Source organism: Loa loa (genome assembly GCF_000183805.2).
Source record: "Loa loa unplaced genomic scaffold supercont3.44, whole genome shotgun sequence".
Taxonomy (NCBI): Eukaryota; Metazoa; Nematoda; class Chromadorea; order Rhabditida; family Onchocercidae; genus Loa; species Loa loa.
In genome coordinates, this window is record NW_018108224.1 from 216,032 (window position 1) to 235,422 (window position 19,391).

Sequence of the window (19,391 nt, forward strand, 5' to 3'; positions counted from 1 at the left end):
TAATGATGATGGTAGTGGTGATGGTGATGTTGACAGTGATGATACTGGTGCTATCAGCGACCAGCGTGACAATGGTGATGGTGATGATGAGATGCGATCGCCCTCTCTCTACGACGATGTTCTTTCGCGGGCTGATCGCTGCTATCCGATCTATCCCATTCTGCTGCAGTAACAGACGAATGAATCTCTTTTTAATGTTGATATTTGTCAATTATCGCTCTCTTTGCTCAATTTTTATGCTTTTTCCTAAACGTTTTTGTCGTAATTCCTTTCCAATAATTTTAGACATTCTTTTTCCTTTTTGTATTATTGTTGTTGGATTTGTTAATCAAATCCATTACTGGTAATTGTTGTCATCGATATCATTCCTATCATGATGATATGATCCATTCTGTCAATCCCTTAACCCTGCTTTCTCCTCTCCTTTTTTTTGCTGTTATTAGCGTATCCAATATTGTGTCGCTTATCACCACTTGGAACTGGAAATTTAGCCTTCTGACGACGTGTAGTTGACTAACTTTCTCTTGTGATATGAGACGAAATGAGAACAAGATTTGATGGTGAATTAGTAGAGCGTTATAGAAAAGTTGAACAACAATTGGAAATTATTTTGCAACCAGAGAAGAGTACCCAACAAAATGAATCAAAGCAAGGTAGGACAGGTGACCAGTAGCAAGCAATCCCTCCCCACTCTTCAAGAGATATTTTAAAAACACTTATAATCGCAATGCTTCGCTCTCTCTTCTGGAAGAACTGGTATTGTTAGCTTTCGATAAATCGATGACTTGTTTTTATAATTTACAGACATCAGATGTGTACCAGTACCCGCTGGCACAGTTGGATCTATGCTAAACGACCACGGTAGAGGTGAAGAAGTGCCTGTATAGAACAATCATCGCGTAATGGGCAAGTGGAAGTGCACGAAGACCTCAGGTGTAGTTTTACTTACTCCTAAGGAAACGATCCTTTTGTCAGTATTTCGTACCTCGACATCACTTCGTGTTTGTTTCATCGCCATGCTACTGTCCACCACATCCACCGTTCATAGTGTAATGTTAACAGCTGATCAACATCAACAAGACGATACTGCTACCTGCACAGAAACTGATCTCTCATCAGCATCAGGTTATTTCAAATATTCAATTTTTCAACATTAGTATTCAAAAATACCGTCCTCAGTTGTCATGTGCGGTTGCGTAGTATTCATGTATTTTTCCAAATTGTCGGGATTTGTTATCGTTTTTCCAGATTTCAGTTAAAAGGATTTCAGTTTCTAATTAATGGGATGAAATTTTAAGCGTATTTTTCAGAGAGCGAATTGTTAAGCTGTAGACGTCATTATCGCTCCTTACTGCAAAAAGTGAACGATGAACTGGCACGAGTATCACGTCAAAAACGCTATTCTCCCATATCAGCATCACTACCCAATCGTGAATCGGCATTTTATCTGGATCGTCTCAAAGTGATACGTTTGGCACGTGAAGAAGAGCTGAACCGTACGTTTAGTGATGCTAATGACGAAGAAATTCTCCAGAAACGGCGTAGACCATTTGTTCCAAGGGTAATTCTTTATTATATCAAAATTTTAATATTCCAAAAAAAAGTCAAAAATTCTTGATAATATAGAGCATTTTCAATGGTTCATGAACAATGGTTCATCGTTGTCATTTCAGAGAAATAATACGGTTGAAGAATGTCGTCAATTATCGCAACAAGAACTGGTTAATGAACTGAAGCAGAAAGGAACATATAATCCAGATTTGATGGCATGGGATGCATCTGGAATCATCCGTTTCTTGGATCGTTCTATTGGTGATCAGTATGAAGTAAGTATTTTGCATGCAAAATCAAGCAGAAAAGTAATGATCAAAATTTAATAAAAAAAAAATCAATTAGATAATTCCTTGAAATATTTAAATAAGAGACTATTGTTATAGAGACAGTCGAAAACTCGTCTAAGTTTCGAAGAAACAATGGAGCGTAATGTGGAGGCACTGGAACGGATATTGTCAGAATTGAATATTGAATGTGATGTACGTTCGCCTTCGGTGATTTCGCGGCTGCAAAATTTGACATCGTGAGAGTTCGCAACATATCTCACACACACACACACACACACACACACACACACACACACATATATATATATATATATATATATATATACACATACACACACATACACACATCCACTACTATCGCCATTTTTTTAGAATTTTCAACACTAACGTTTTTCTTTTTTTAAAGTTTCATGTAAATAAATATCGTATCTTCTATGCAGATAACATCTATGAGCAATGATAACACTTTTATCATATCACTAACAAACAAATCAATCACATTTATCAATATACACGTCAAGTTTAAGTTAGAATATACTATCATCAATAAAATTTAACTTGAATTTTTCTTTACCTTCGAAAAGAAAAGTTAAAATAAGTTAATAGTTTACAAATTATATTGAACTTCAAAATGTTGGTGTTGAAAATTATATCATATAATTTGGCTATGTGCCTATAAGAATCCAAATTTTTCTGGTTTAGCAATTGGTGAGATTGTGGAATATTTTTGGGAAGGATTGCTGTTTCTTTTCTACTCTTTCATGTGATAAATTTCGTTTTGAAAAATAAATGTATATAGGATAGAAAGTCGACGAACGGTTATTTCACCATCCATACGTATGATGGATTCGGAAGTAGAACGAAACAAACGTGGAACTGCTGAGAGTGTCATTGATTCTTTGATAGCATCTGGAGCTGTTGATGCTCATACCAGAGGAAATATAATAATGCGTAAACGCCAAAAACTTATTGGTTATTTTTCGGTTTGCTTTTTCTAAACAAAAAATTTTTGAAACTTATTACTCGATTTTCTCAAAATTTTTAAAAGTTTTTTTTTCCTATAAGTTTTCTTTTTATTAAACTTAAGAAATCTCATCAGATTAACTTTGCTAAAATTTGGGTGTATTATTTCAAAAACTTAAATTCGTTACTTGATTACTTGTCTTCAAGTTCTATTTTCTTAAAAGTTTTAGGTGATGTTCATGTAATACCGTTTGGATGTGATAAGCGAGGTGGTGAGGAAGATGGTTATCTAAGGTTATGTGGTGCTTGTCAGGCGATACGTCGATTACCAGATACATTTTTTCCACCATTTATCAACGAAGTGATGTGTGATGATGACAAAGCTTGTCTTTATTTCTATGATTTTCGTGCGTTTGCATTTCTTCTCAATTTATATAGATAACTGCATACACTACATCAATGTATTTATTTTTGCTCAGCTACAACACATACCTTCATATCATTCGTTAACGATTTTTCTGACAATCAGATCTCTTCTTTCATATAATTCCAAATGATAATTCTAGTTGTTGTAAAATTGATTTTGCTGTAGAAATTTTAAAAAAAGAAAAAATCACTATTTCAGCTCATGGAAAATGCACACAGAAACATATGAATTTCGTTGTGTTGAAGAATGTTGGAACAGACGACTGTCAAATATGGCAAAAATTCAATCTTAATGTACGAGTTTCCTGCGAATGTTTTGTTGGTTTGTTGTTTTGTGATATATTTGTATAATTGTTGTAAATTTAATCACTTTAACCATGTAAATTGAAGTAACTACGATTTTTTGAATAACTCTAATTCAAAAAGCTATAAAATGAAATAGGAGGACTCGGAAGCGGAACTAATGTTAACTTATTAACGTATATTAAGAGATGAATTACTTGATATCGTTATCAAGAGCATATTATTTAAAGAATTATTATGAAAATTATTGAATCGATTATTACCATTTAAAGGAATTATAGTTAAGTTTAACGCTTTTGGCAAGGTTTTTACTGTTGTTGTATAACATTGGTGAACCGAAGTACTCTTTTCTGGCTTGTTTAGTAATCCCCGCAAAATATAATTATTATGGCATGGAACTCATTGTAAAACTAAATATTTACAGATGAAATGTCATTCTTTGCAAAATATGTTTGAATTAATGGCGACAATACGAAGGCATTAATTTGAAGTGGATGTGAAGCGGTTATTAAAGACCAACTTGAAATTTCCAATCAGTCTTATTGGCCATTGAAGCATAAATGCACTAACCATTGTCTTTGTGCCATAATTTTGTACAGAATTTGTACATAAAGTCTAGATTTTGCTTTCTTTTTCCTTTTTTCTACCGAACTTATCTGATTCTGTGAAGATTGAATGATACATTGAAGTAATAATAACTATGGTATCTCGAAATTTTTTCCGCCATCTGATTAACTTAGTATTCAGTTAATATGTTAGTATTCATTGGAATTGTAAAGTAAGTCATTTTACTGAATTGTAAAAATTATGGACGTTTTATATATCATACATAACAAGAGTTCCAAATTTTATAAGTTCAATGCCGGTTGATAGAAAAATTTCAGTTCCGGTTGATAGAAATGTTCTCATCATCTTTTTTGTTTTCTTTTTTGTCATAATTTTCAGCCTTATCGATTTTCGTATTACCAATCACGAGTGAGTTGAAAATTTTAAAATTAAGCAATTGTAGCAAATCCAATAGTTGAAGTATAATTACAGAAGCAGGAAATGCTAAATTGTTGTAAAATTGATTATCAAGTACTGTTTCTAAGGAGTTCCTTTTCAACTTCTTGAGAAATTCTTACAAATTCACTCCGGAATTCAGGATAAAAGAGACCCAGGTACTAATACCGGTAGAAATTCTTATGATTTGTTTATCATTTCTTTAAAGAATTACCTAATTTTGTCATAAAAATTGTTTCCTCTCATACAGTTCTCTGAAATGTCTTTCCACAATGATTTAAATTTTTCTCTTTTTTTTAAAGTTCAATTTGATTTTGTAGAATGAAGATGTAATGCCATTCATTTGAATGTTTCCATTTTGAACAAAGAAAATTTTTTGTTGTTTTTGATTAGATCAACTGGATGTTTTAGTGCTTTGTAGTTATTACGTGTAGTTCAGGTATCTTATCATTTGTTGCCTATTATTACTGTTAAGTTTTGAGAAGAGCATTGGACTCAATCGTTGTTGATGTTCAGTCTACTTGACAGTTGATGGTGTAAGATCAGTTAATATATGATTTTTTAAATGATTTTTTTTAGGAAAAGTTGAGTTAAATAAGTTTAAAACGCTTCGTTCACGTCCTGCGTGATTTCATGGAAACCACATTTAAAATTCAAGTATGTTAGAAATAACTGTGGAAAACTGAGGTTAGCTTGAATCCCTCATGAGTCAATTAACCAACAAATAATACATATCCTGTGATAAGTGGAATTACACAAGATGACTTCAATTGTGATGTAACAGAATTTGACAGGCGGGAATGTCCAACTGTAATGATTAGGAGCTACGCGTTTTAACTCGAATCCAAATTTGGACAAATTGGCGCTCGTCGCTGATAATCAAAGTCAGATTGGTAGTTGATAGAATTACTATCAATCAGCTTGTTTTTAAGTTTTGAACGTTCCAACTGACATTCAATAACGTCTTTATTCTTTGAAAGTCTATCTCGATTATTCTTTTGCTTTTACGAGCGAGAGTGTAACGTTTTTCCATCGTGACATATTCGAATGGAAAAATCATAAAGTAATACAATTGAATTAGGTTGTCAACATTTCCGATGAGATATCTACTTGACAAACAGTATGCACATTTTGAACGTATAATAGCATAAAAGCTCCTTTCTTGACTATTCATAATTAAAAAATATATGAAAAACATGTCCGGCTGAAGTTTAAATTATTCATTCAAAGTTAAAATGCATATTAGACATACTGACTAAATGGAGATTTTTTTCTTTTTAAGTATATATTCTTTCCTTTTATGCTACCTCTTAATACATTACTTTATTTCACTTCGAACACTTACTTTTATCATTCCGTATCATTGCCTTTTTTTTCATTAGATTTTAAACACTTCATTTCCCTTACTGCGACAATGTTGTATTCTTCTTGATCATAACAATGTTTTCAAATTTTCAACAATTCGAATTTTTCAATAATTCTGAAAATTTACAGAACTGATACCGAAATTTTTTTCACATAGCTTTCCATTTATCTTCACATTAAAAGCATTATGAAATGTTTGATCGTTTTTTTTCTTAACATTCTTATATGGCCAAAGATTTGAAAAAACTTTCTCATTTATTCCAAATTATTTGTCGGTTATACATTCATTATTATTTACATTCAAAACAATAAATTTGTCAAATATGCTTCTTCATTTTTGGATTTTGGGACGAAATATTGCTGCAGAAATTTTGTCTTGCCCTGAAAACGTAGTTTCTCGGTTTGTTAGGTTTGGAGTGCTTTGGGAATAAAATGTTGACTTGATGCGCTTAAATGAAAATTAAAACTTTTTAAATTCTAATATTTACAGATATACAATAATTGCTTGCAAATAAAATTAAATGAAAAAGTCTAGTAAACAATTGAATCATAAAATGTTAGGATTTTCTTTTTAAACAGGAAAAAGACTAACTTGAAATTTATTGAAAAATAATACATACGAAAGTGAAGTGCTGATAACATTGAAGTCTCGGCAAGTCTTATGAATGACTCTCAAATCTTTCAACTTTTTGAGTCGGCAAACTTTCAGAACATTGTCATCTCTCCATTGAAGGAAAAAATAATTAATGAGAAAAGATAATTGATAATTTTGACATATTTTTCATCTATTGTTGCATGCCTTTCAGGCATTGAACAATTTGATTTCCCAAGCTTTTTTGCTTTATCTATTCTGTAGTAAAGTAGTTTTTCGAAAAGAAAGGAAATAATAATTTGTTTTATTCACTCACCTATGCTTGCTATTCTTATCGATAAATTCAATTGCAAATAACCTGGCAACTAAAAAAAATATTAATTGTTTCCCCTATCAGTAAGATTGATCATGAATCATCTAGCTAATCAAAAAGAAAAACCAACGGAATACTTAGGCTAGCTTAATCATAAATCACTTAGCTGAAACAATGTTCATTTTTGCAAACATAAATAGAATCTTTTTTTTTTTTAACGAAGATCAATAAAATACGAGAAAATAAATAACAATAAAGTTACAATGGGTGAAAAAAACACCAAATAACAAAATTTTATTTCCTCACTCATTTTGAAAACAAGCCTATGACAAGTCTTAAAACAAACCATTTCAAAAACAAGCTTATTACTTGATTGCTGATCCATCTTTCATCCAATATTTCGGGAAGTTAACTTTCCAAATTTAACAAAGGAATTAAATTATCCACAACGAGCTTAGCTTCATCATCTTCCTTTTCGCAAATTTTGCTTTCTAATGTAAACAGATTTAAAAATAACAAACAATTTCCAATCAACTCAATAATCTCTTAGCACAGTTTTTTTTTTTCAATAATTTGATTCCTATCTCAAAAAAGGCTCATTGTTAACGTATCAATATTTTCCTGTCTCCTCTACATTGATATTTTGACATCTGAAAAACGATTAGAATTCATCATCACACATTCAATCTAATGTGCTCTCTTATCAGCGCATCATCGTAATAAGCAAGTTTTTGAAACAAGAATTATTCCACATATGCTGATAACATGAATATGGCGACATGTAATTTCATGATGCTTATTTGTGGAGGTAATAACCGATTGGGTGAAAAGAGAACTGTTAACGAAGAAATGAGAAATAAAGAAAGAGGAGGGGAAGATGTAAAAACCTGAAACAATTTTTAAAAAATATGTTTTTCCATCTCTCAGACTTATAAAATATATCAATGGAAGAATGTAGAATTATTTTTTTGAAATAAATTCTCCTAAATGATACTTTTTGGATTCCATATTTTAGTGTTGTCGAAAAATAAGTGACAAATAAGGGGAAATTTCATTATTAAAACAGATGTGAAGAAGATAGGAAAAGAACTAAAAGTACTATCAACTGAAAACGATTGTTGTCACAAACATTCTTTATGCGCATTCAAAACAATACATGGAATCACTATCATTGTTGATATCTTAATTAGTTCGGATGCTTTTGTCCTTGCTCTTCTTAACTTAATCTTTTGCACTATTCAGAATTAGTTTATTAAAAAAAATGATCCGAAAACTCACATTATCTCAATCACGGAAGTAATGTACAACTTTCGCATAAGGCAATTTTGATCATTATTTTAATGGTAGTTTTATTTTATGACAAATGTTTTCAAAGGTATAAGTCTAAACTTTCTTTATTATATCGTAGTATTTTTTGCTATTAGCAACGCTTGTAATTGCAGTTAAAAATTTCGTAGAACGTAATTTTCCACTGTTTTTGATTTTTTCATACTTTTGAGAAATTGGAAAAAATCTTCTAGCCATACCGTATTCGGCAATCTTTTGCTGACTGATTTCTTGTGCCCAAAATAATTATAGACTTACCTATATTCCTTGGCTAAACTAAACCAAACCAATTGTTTTAAGTTATCTTTATTTTCATTATTCATCTTGAACTCGATCTTGTTCCTCCTAGTATTCTCCTTCAATTTTCCATCAATTGTGCTGCCATTTATAGCATGAAATGATTGAGGCATTCTCTGTTGACATTTATTACACCATGCGAAAGTTCATAAATAATTTTGCTAAATCGTTGACAAAAAAAAAAAAAAAAAAAAGTTAATCTGATTTTATCGCCGAAATCAATCATAAGAAAGAAAAAAAAAGTACATTTTCTCGTAAATCTTTGATTGCTTTGTGAAATTTAAATGGAAAATCATAAAACTACCATAAAAGTATAAGTTATGATTCTCGAGGGAGTCTACTCGGTAACTTCAATTATAAGAGACACTAAATCCAAATAGTTATGTACTGATATTTAATAAGTAAGTGAACAGCAAATATATGACATCGTCCTTCTTTTTCTTCTTAGATAATAGGTTAGTCGGTAAGATTATTATTTTCCTAGAAAAGATTAAAGAACTATGGTGGATTTAGTTTGTTGCAACGCAATTTAGAATAAATCTTATCAAGCTGCTACCACCATGCTTATCAATATTCGCCATTTCCTCAATTATACACTATTTAGGAAAATTGTTACATATCAGATGAGATAAGTAGATGAATCCCAACACTTGTTCGTTTTAATTTATCATCAACTCTATGGTGTTTGATGATGATAAATTACCATCAAATTGTCCCATAAATAATAACTGATGTGTTTCTGACAGAGGGAAAAAAACATTTGAAAAGAGAGTTTTGACGTAGGAGAATATTTGGATAAGTCGCCTTCTATCAGATTTTTTAAGATATGTGTAATGAGTGAGGGAATAATTCGAGAACAAAATTATTTGGGAATAAACCTATTGAATCCATAATAATTACAAATAACACAAACTTTCCACTGTTCCTATCTCGTCTCAATTTACTTACTGTTTGTTACATTGTTGTCCAGTGATCTTGATTTTGTTGCTAATGTATGAATAAACGATAAATTAAATAGTGATTGGATGATTTGTTAAATCCCATTTTGTTATAATAAATTACACTTTTGATTTGTCACTATATTGCAAACATATGAAGCATACAACTTACTTCATGGTAGATATACCTTTTTTGCTTTTGCTGCGCGATCTTTTTAAATATCTTTTTTAAATATCGTTAAATATCTTTTCACTCGCATCTCTCACTTTCACGACAAACTTAAATTAATTCTTTTGCTTCACTCTTATATTATCATAAAATGATTGTTTAAATTAAGATCCATTTTTGTGACACAAAAATACCAATTTTAGAATTAATTATACATGTATTGTTTGATAAAGCATAAGAAATTTTTTATTTTTCATTCAGTTCAATTCTACAACAATTAAATGTTATCATACGACTAAATCATTTCTGATCTGCAATTTCATCCATTAATAATTTGTTCATAATCATATTTGTTGTAATTGTTCCAACACTCTCCCATTTGCTTTTTCGTACAACACGAAGGCATTTTTGATTTATTAGAATCTTTTCGAAAATATTTAATTTAATTTGATATTTAAGAAAAAAATAAGCAAGCTAAGTATGTTAGAAACAACAAATGAAGTTTGCTGAAACATTTCTATGATAATATTGTTACAACTTTTTTAATTTTTCTTTCCATCTTTTTAAATGCATATTTCCATTTTTTCTAGACATTTACATTTTTATCTCCTTTTCTTTACCTTTTAAATATCTTCCTACTTATCATTACAACTGACAACATTTCCTTGATAATCAATTTGAATTTTACACAGTATGTAATTTGAATGTTTGCAGGAAGAAATGCATTTGATGAGAGATGTGACAGTGCTGTCATTTTTATGTGACAGTGCTATCAAATGCATCATTTTAATAAATGCTGACATCATTTCTTGTTAATCAATTTAAATTTTACATAATATGTAATTTGAGTGTTTGCAAGAAGAAATGCATTTGAAGAGATGTAACAGTGTTATCATAATTATTTAATAAGTATCTTTTCAGTTCTGCAAAAAGAAAAAAAAATTACATGAACCTGACTTAGTTTTCGTCCATACCCATCTACTTGTTACGTTTATTGAATGAACTTTCTAATCCTGGATAGTGATAATTCACAAAGTGTTGCTGAAATTTGATAGTGTGAGAAGTACTTGGTTGGATGACATAGGCTTTATTAATTAAATGAGCATATGGTTAAATAATATTCCATTGTTTGACAATTATGAATCTCGTCAACTCCTTTATTGCTCAATCGATAAGTTCGTTTAAAGTCGGCTTAGATAATGGAGAATTAACCGTGCTAATAAAATAAACTGCATAGTAGATTCATTTTCAAGCATTATATCTTTTTCTTATTTACAAATGGTCTTTAAATATATGCTTTTAAAGACTATTTGTAATTGATCTTTATTGATCAATCGATAAGTTCATTTCAGGGATTATACCTTTTTGTTAATCTCTCTAAATATAAATAATTATAACTAATTAACATTCAGGCTATAGTTTACACTTTTCACCTTTTCTTTTAAAAAATTAAGTTTGGTTTAAAAACAAACGGATTGATTAACAAATAATAGTGACTGAGGCTTAATTTCCTGATGCAATAGCTTGTAGAGGCCTTGGCGCAATATGTGCTATTACGAATATGCATCAAACATTTACTCAATTCCAACACCCTGGAAATATCATTCATTAAGACTTCATTGAGAAGTAGGTCTTAAATATTTGCATCTTTTAACTATGCCATAACTGATGAACGAATCATCGCTATTATATGAATCACACGCTGTTATCAATGATCCTTTTTTTTAAGGTGATAATTCGAATTTATTTCACAAGTAAAGGAAAGTGTTTTTTTTTTTTATGCGAAACAAACGTAAATTGTAGATCATCTTGAAATGTGAAGTGTAAGAGGCAGCTAAGTATTAGCTATTACTTGTCTTTGTCGAAGAGTAATTCATAGCCAATCATTCAATATTTTTATTCCGTTTTAAATTCTAAACAATTTATATACTTAAAATATCAATATTTTGACTAATAAAGCTAATAAAAGGTAGTAATTCTTGCCATAAAAAAGTGTAAATACAAGATTTCTCGTTTAAAACCAATCCTTAGACAGAAAATGAGCAAATTTGTTGAATATAAGCGGCAGAAATTTGTTTATCAAACATTTGCATGATTCGTTGCTCGAATTTTGCTAATTTATTCGAGTTACTTAAACTTCTTCCCTTCTTTCTCGCCATAGATTGACTGCTAGGATTAAAAAAAAGAAAAAAATGCACTAGTTAGAATAAATTTCCCTACTTTATCTTAGTTATTTCCCTTCGCACTACTTCCACTTCAGTACCATTCGTAGTCACAAAGATTTCCTAAAACAATTCAGTTTTAGGTTGAAAACATTGGCAGAAGCTATGTTTATATGTTAAAAATTAGGATTGTTTATTACGTGAGCTGATAAATTGGTAAATCAGTGCGAATGGAATCTAATATGATAAATGATTACGAATTAGTGTAGATAGAAAATTTCTTTTCAATCTGATTTCTTTATGGATTGAGTGCAAACGATTAACTGCAATTAAATGAACTGGCACAAACTGGACTTTAAAGGAAGTGAAAAATCGCAAAAGAGGAAGTGAAAAATAAGCTTCATCCTCGTTCAGCAAGCAGATTTCAAATCACTGTTTATTTGTGCAATGCTATTTCCCATTGCATTTATGAATTTCTCAATTGAAGCTTGTTTTTGAAGGCTTGTAAAATTAATAGCAACTAAATTTCAAAATATTAGTTTAAAATATCATCCCATTATTATGACTATATAATTCATCAGTTATATGTTATTACAGAGTGATTGTCTTACTCCTTTACTTTTGCACAATATTATCATTGTTATTTTAAATAGATTCATGGAATAAGTGAGTTTGATTACATCATTGTCATGAATTTAATCGGAAGTAGTTAAATGAGATTGAATTTGATAATTCTGTCCTCCCAAATATTCTCCAGAAATCTACAGATTTCATTTTTATTCTGCATCTATCCTCTAATATTTCTTATTGTGTGATTTAGAGAAAAAAAAACCAATTTATTTTTGCATTATTTAGTTTTTCCCAAACATTTGAAGGATTTTGAATTGAAAGCCAATTAAAATTCCGATGAAATTCCCATATATCTCAAAGCAAAAGGAGTATAAGCCTATTATGAAGTAGAATATTCTATCATCACAATAATTTATCAATTTTAAAATGAAATAGCTAAACATTTGTTCGGAGCAGGTAAGTAACCAAAGGAGGAATGATGAAGGCACGAATTCATTACATTAATAATTAATAATTATAGTTTTAAAAAATTTTCAGTCTTTTCCATTCAATAGTATATTTCTTTTGTGAGCTCTAATTAAACAACTGGGCAAATGAGTTGCAATTTGATTATAGTAAAACTTATTGAATAATTGGAACATATTTCGCCTGATAAAGACAGTTTGGTACTTTACTTTTTTTTCTTTTTTTTGTTGCTTATATTCTTTCTTCATTCCTCCGATAAATATATAGTTTTGAGCAAAAAAAAAGTAGATTTTTGCTAGAAAGCACCAAAGATTCTACGCATGTCAGATTGTTTTGAGGGGATTAGTGACTTTGAGACCCTTATCAATATCCGATGATATATTAGATGAATCGAATCTATCTGAGGTAAATTTGACTAACATATCAGATAAGCGTTTGCTCGAATTTGCATATAATCTGGTTAGATAACGCGTTGATTCCTTTCAGCGTAAAAATGCGTGAAAAACATATTTGCATATGAAATGGGAAGTGATGAAATTTTAGTCTCACGGTCTTACATGTCCCTAACAGTTATCATCACATGGAAAGGTATTGTGTTTCTGCGAGTAATACTACCTTAAATGTTATAATCTAATTATCAGCACGTTAAGAAAGTGCGTTAATCATAAATGCTACAGTTGTGTGTGTGTTAATGGTCTAAACATAATTTAGGTTATGGGAAACTTTTCAGAGAATAATCAGTCCAGTTAAGTGATAACTGCACATAGTTTGTATTAATCTAAATAATGAAGAAAGACGTGAAAGTTAAGTTATGAAAAGACAAAAAAAAAGACATAAAATGCGGCGAATAAATTTGATTACTTCTGTTATTAATAAAATTTTTGCTTTTGTAATTTGTTTTCGATTATGCATCGAAAACAAATTTAAATTTTTTTTATTGACAAGCATTAATAGCATCGGCTTGAAATGGCATATTTGTTAGAAAATAATTGATTTGCTTTTTGATGTTTTATTTAAAAAAAATCATTATTTTTAGGGGATTTTTTTGTTTTTTATTTTTTATTCTCAGAAGTTGCATCGAAATCATTTTAGCTTCTTCTTATTTATTGCATACTACTTTTCCTCATGCTATTTCATTTGACTTACTTTACTATTTGCTTTTCCCATTTATATGCTTTTAAGGAAGTAATTAGTTCAACTTCAGAATTCAATCTACAGCATAAACTGCACATCATTGTCATGTTAAATGGGACATTTTACTACTTCAAGTTCTCCCGCACTATCAGTTATTATATACGCAATGGGACGGAGATGATGTAATTGATTGTGATGTAAACTATTGATTTATTGAAATTGAATTTTTCAGAAAAGTTTTGAAAAAGAGCTCGAAAAACACTGCTGTCATATTGCCTTCATTGTAAACATATGAAAGAAGCATCAACAAAGGAACATCGAGTAAGCGTTATTAGAAAAATCAAACAATGCTTTTGCATTATGTTTGTTCATTTTCGTTTTTGGATAAGAAGAAATGTTTAAAACCATAAAAAAAGAAACGATAAATTATAAATTTACAACTTAGTAATCTTTTTTTTTTACTTATATTTAGAATTTCATTTTTAATATCACTTATATTCATTTTTTTTCACTCTTTCAACAATCCGCCATTTATATATATCTATACCCCACTAATAATCTGCTTCCTTTCCTTCATTACTTGCTTCATTGAATTTGCTTAACTCAACTTAACTTTGCCTTGTGAGTACAAAATTGTGGAAAAATTAAATGAGGAAAGTGTGAACAAAATAGCTATTTGCATTATTTTGGGCTCCTCCTCAGTCTTTTGGGAGAATAAGTGGGCATTGCCTTCTGTTCCTCTTTTAGTTCGCAAAATTTTCACGAATATATTCTGTTGACAGAAGCCTGGTAAGTCCTTCTGTTCTTTAGTCTAATCATTATAATTCAAATTTGGCAATTTGTAATCAAAGTTCTCGCGAACATACTCACCTCACTGGTCAAGGCATTAATTATGCATGGGAAATTTATGCTTTGTATTTTATCAATCAAGATAAATAGTTCAGAAGAAAAATGAAGCTAAGAGAGTTACTTGTAGATGGAAGATCAAAAATGAATTGTATTGCAAGTTTAGTGAATCGTAGACATTATTCTTCGCCATAATATATGACAAATAATATGGAACTATTTCAGTTGTTCTGACCTCTTTTTTTCCTACTGATTCCTTAATTGGTCATTCCATAAATGACCAATTACTTTCCGGAAGATGAAATTTAGGGCTATAAACAGTTCACATTTTGCAATCTTTTTCATGTTTTCCTTTTTTCTTTGCATATTATCATCCCGACAAGTTTGACCGTCTGCAACAATAATATACTTAGAATTAATCTTTCATCCAACTTTATCTAATGCTGTTTTATCCATGATCCGAAACCTTTTCTCGTATGTTGCGTAAAACCAGCTTCCAGGAAAATTAGATCAAATGACCATTGTTCTTTCTCAGATGTTAATGTCAAATAACATTTTTTATGCATGTCATATCTTACCACTTATCTGAGAATTAACAATTGTAACAACAATCAATAAAAATGTTAAGCTTTTAGCCAGTTAAGTTAAATATCCGTTATGCAATCAATGTGATAATGAAATAAGCACCTGAATATAAAATTTTATAAAATCATTCGAAAATTTTTAATTTTTGCAGTTTTTATTCACATAATACATTGCTGCATATTTGATATCGCTTATACCTGACTGATATGCGACACCTATCCTCCCAATGATACTCTCATTCAGTGATTTCGATTCTGCATGGTATCTATCCTCTAGATGAGTAACATATAAATCAGTTGAATTGGTTTTCCTGAAATTAACTTTTATCTGACAATTTACTGCTTACTATCAATTGTTACGGTTGTTGTAGGTTTCTTTGCTTATATAATCATATTTGAATTTATCTTACTTTCATATACTTAACTGTTGATTTATTCCCAAAATAAATCATTCCTTTGATAAAAAATGTTGACAGAGTAATTATAATTTAAGACATTGGCCAAATCTTTAAAATAACCATCTAGACAGTTGTTTAATTTGCACTTGAAGCAAGCAATACTACGACTTGTTCTTATTCATAATGCTAAAACAACGACAAATGCGATACACAAGATAAATTCATAAATTCATAAGGTATTCTTGGAAAGTGTTTCGACAAATTCGAGATTTAGAGTTAAATTTTTTTTGACTTCGTGATAAACAGAATATGTTGTAATCACATCTGAGAAAATGTTACTGAAAAAATGACAAATCGAAATGTCTTTTATTGTTTGGTCATTCATGACGCTTTTTGCTCATCTATCAGAATTTTCTTCTGGACCAACAACTTGCTTGTTTGATAGGCTTACTAATACGATTGGGCTAGTTTTGTGCAAAGGAAATTGGAAGTAATTGGATAAGAAATATGATTCTTTTCCTTTTAACTCATTGATACTTTGTGAACCATTCTTTTTCCAATTCAGCATATTTCATGCAAGCATTATTTCAGTGTTAAAAGTAATTTCAAGTATTATAGATGTCTATTTTGGATGTTAAATAATAAATGAAATCACTCAACAAAATGGAATAATTGTGCAAAAACTGTTTAACAGCGTTCAATGAGTTCAACTCCATTGTTACCATTTCCGCTTCTTTCTAATTTTATTTAATGGTAACTCTTTCGAAAGTTTTTTAGTACATACAATTGTTGAACAAAAAAAGGAAAAAAAGCGAACGCATTGATAAAGACAAAGTGACGAAATCACGGGAAGGAGAAATTGCAGAGTTCAAAGAAGACATATTTGGTAATGTGAACCATCCCGCTGATAATTATTGTACGCAATGAAAAATGCAAAATGTAATATTGTATCAGATGCGTTGAAAAATTTCGAATCCATTGGAGACTGTACAAAATATACGATTTTCTTTTAATTTTAGGAAAGTTTGCAAAGTTTTAGGAAAGCAAAATTCCTGTTTTCGTTATTTTTTGATCGTTAATATTCAATTTCATTTAATTTATTCTTTTTTTTTAATGAAGATGGGCCTAAGGTTAAGGTTATTACTTTTGATACCTATGTATGGTTGTCAGTTCACTTTTTCGTGTCATCGATAAATTTGTTTTCCTTATAATCTAATAAGCTGGGAAAAAAATTTTTCAGTCATCTATTTAATTGATGGAATATTCCCACAAGTGGAACATAAAGGTATCTGAAATGTTCTCTAAATTGAAATATGAATCACTTTCTTTTTTCCTTCTTTCATCGATCAGGTAGGCAGACATCAATTCTTTGAAAGATATAAATTTTATGAAAGTTAATACATTGCATTCATGAAAATATTTGTCTTTTCGTATTAAAAAAGAAAAAAAAACCTTTAATTTTATATTCTCAACGTTTGGCATTTTCATGATGTATGCAAAAAGCGCCTAGATATTTCATATTATTTGAACAAATCGAAATTATATAAAACAGTAACAACACTTTCGATTGTTATTTTTTTCACAAGTTAACTAATTTTGCTTCTGAACTGCTTGTACAAATAAATTATCCAATTAATTTTCTTCACTTCTAGTTTTTTGTAATTTCATTTTGGTTAGTTTAAATTAGCCTTACGTATGAAGTCTTTCTCTGTAAGAACCTTTTCTCGTTGCTGCCAACTTCTTTTACTTCCCTACCTGTCTCTCATTAGTGTCTTCTAGGACGTTCTTCTTTAATGTCGCTATGCTAAGAAATGAATTATTGCAGAGAAATCGCTATACAATTAATGAATTAATTTTCACTGATTGAAGCATGATTCCTTTTGAGTTAAGGGGAATTTTAAAATGATAACCTATTTTGAAAACACATATTAAAATAGCATTTTACGAGATTTGAGACGTATAATTACTTTATCATATCATTTTATCATCACTAAGTCATCAGATTATAGTTGACAACGGATCAGGCCATTTCTGTGCTTATCAAAAGAATTAAAGTGCCAATCTTTTGATATTCTTCTGACCGTTTTTACATAATATGCTTGTGTCTTTCCGTATCGATAACCCGTAAAACATAACAGTAGTTTTTAGGCTTGCTCGAACTTCCGGAATATTTTTTAGCTCTACCCTAACTGCTACTATTCATGAATATGAATTAGAATGAAAGTAAAGGTTAGCATGATGTTTGTTTGCTTCCAATATCATTTACAAGTATGGAATGTTTGCACCTTTTGCATTTCAATGTGCGTGTTTCTGAGAGTGTGCGAAACATTTTAATGATAAATTTATTTTTTTCATTGTTAAGTAAATGGAGATGATAGATAGCAGAGTAGTCGGTAGGAATAGTTGAACATGAAATGACAGTTACTCATCACAGTAGACTGTTTTTGAAATTCATTTACCTACTTTTTTTTTAACATTGATATTTTGCTGTCTCTTTCCTTTTTTTTTCCTGATTGATTGACGTTAATCCATATTATCCGTAAAAATCCCTCCTTTCTTTTCCACTTTCCGCTTCCTTTCTCAACAAATTGGCATATTTCATTTATTTCAATCCTTTTACATACATTCCATTGATATTCTCTTACTTATTCGTCCCACATTTACGTTTTTCCTTTGCAAATCCATCTATTTCCTATCATCTTTCATGTATTTTGTCCTGAGAAATCACGATTCATCCCATCCAAAGTTCGATAATTTATTCCGTCATTAATACAGCAAAATAGATAGAACGGATCTAATGCTTAATAAATCTCTCCATTAACCTATCTATGTTAAGTTACAATAATGATAAACGATGCATAACTTCATTTCCTAATATAATGATGGAGAGACTAGAGCATATTGTAATTTCAAGAGTGTAAAAATTGATTCGAAAATTTTAATTTCATATTGGACAAGAAAGCATTCTTGTACAATAAACTGAAAAGGAAATGACTGTAAATTCAAAAGATTCATCTGGTCTTATGACTGATTGGATTACATTCAACCTCCAATCACTGACTGACATGACAAGACAATCAAAATTTTGTGATATAAAGGGGTACAAATTCCTGAGCTGATTGGCATTCCATAAGAACAATAATTATTTCTTTCCATTTTTCTTATTACATTTCATTCAGTTTTCCTATTTTCTCTCTTTATCTGTTTCTCTCCCTCTCCCTCCCTCCCTTTCTCTCTTGAGAACGAATATTTCACTAATTAGTGATTAAATGTATGTTTCATGAAAGAAAACATATATTTTTATATGTAATTGCGGCAGAAGGCATTGCCACACTTGTATTCAAATGAAATTTTGTATTGCGTTAACTTAACCCAAAACTTTAATTTGAATTTTTAGTACTCTTATCAGTTTTCAAAAACGAAAAAAAATTTCTTTCCATTTTCAAAAGAAAATAATATATTTGAAGTGGTCATTAAGCCTTAAATTAAAATTTCCAATCTTCAGCGTTTTCTTGCTAGTTATTGTAGTCTTTTTAAATATTTTTCTCTTTTCCTTCGCAAAAAATTGCGAAATTTCTTGAAGAAGTATTACATTAGTAATAAAACAAGAGATAAAAAAGGAGGGAATAATAAAAATAATAATAATAATAATAATAATAATAATAATAATAATAATAATAATAATAATAATAATAAT

General features: G+C 29.9%; 3 protein-coding genes across 3 annotated transcripts; 2 read left to right on the top strand and 1 right to left on the bottom strand.

The window, feature by feature from the left end:
• Positions 1-541: 541 nt before the first annotated feature.
• On the top strand, positions 542-887 carry LOAG_17146 (hypothetical protein; the record flags this gene model as incomplete). The annotated part of the gene is made up of 2 exons (XM_020449805.1): positions 542-653; positions 805-887. 2 exons carry the CDS (start codon positions 542-544, stop codon positions 885-887), a joined length of 195 nt encoding a protein of 64 aa, XP_020306623.1.
• A 15-nt stretch (positions 888-902) lies between these two features.
• Positions 903-4,114, top strand: LOAG_17147 (hypothetical protein; the record flags this gene model as incomplete). Its single annotated transcript, XM_020449806.1, has 8 exons — positions 903-1,125; positions 1,311-1,561; positions 1,674-1,826; positions 1,938-2,077; positions 2,641-2,813; positions 3,035-3,211; positions 3,430-3,552; positions 3,958-4,114. The coding sequence occupies 8 exons, from the start codon at positions 903-905 to the stop codon at positions 3,987-3,989; spliced, it is 1,272 nt and encodes a 423-aa protein (XP_020306624.1). The 3' UTR covers positions 3,990-4,114.
• A 10,844-nt stretch (positions 4,115-14,958) lies between these two features.
• Positions 14,959-16,419, bottom strand: LOAG_05686 (hypothetical protein; the record flags this gene model as incomplete). The annotated part of the gene is made up of 3 exons (XM_003141220.1): positions 14,959-15,104; positions 15,495-15,607; positions 16,379-16,419. 3 exons carry the CDS (start codon positions 16,417-16,419, stop codon positions 14,959-14,961), a joined length of 300 nt encoding a protein of 99 aa, XP_003141268.1.
• Between the last annotated feature and the right edge of the window lie 2,972 nt (positions 16,420-19,391).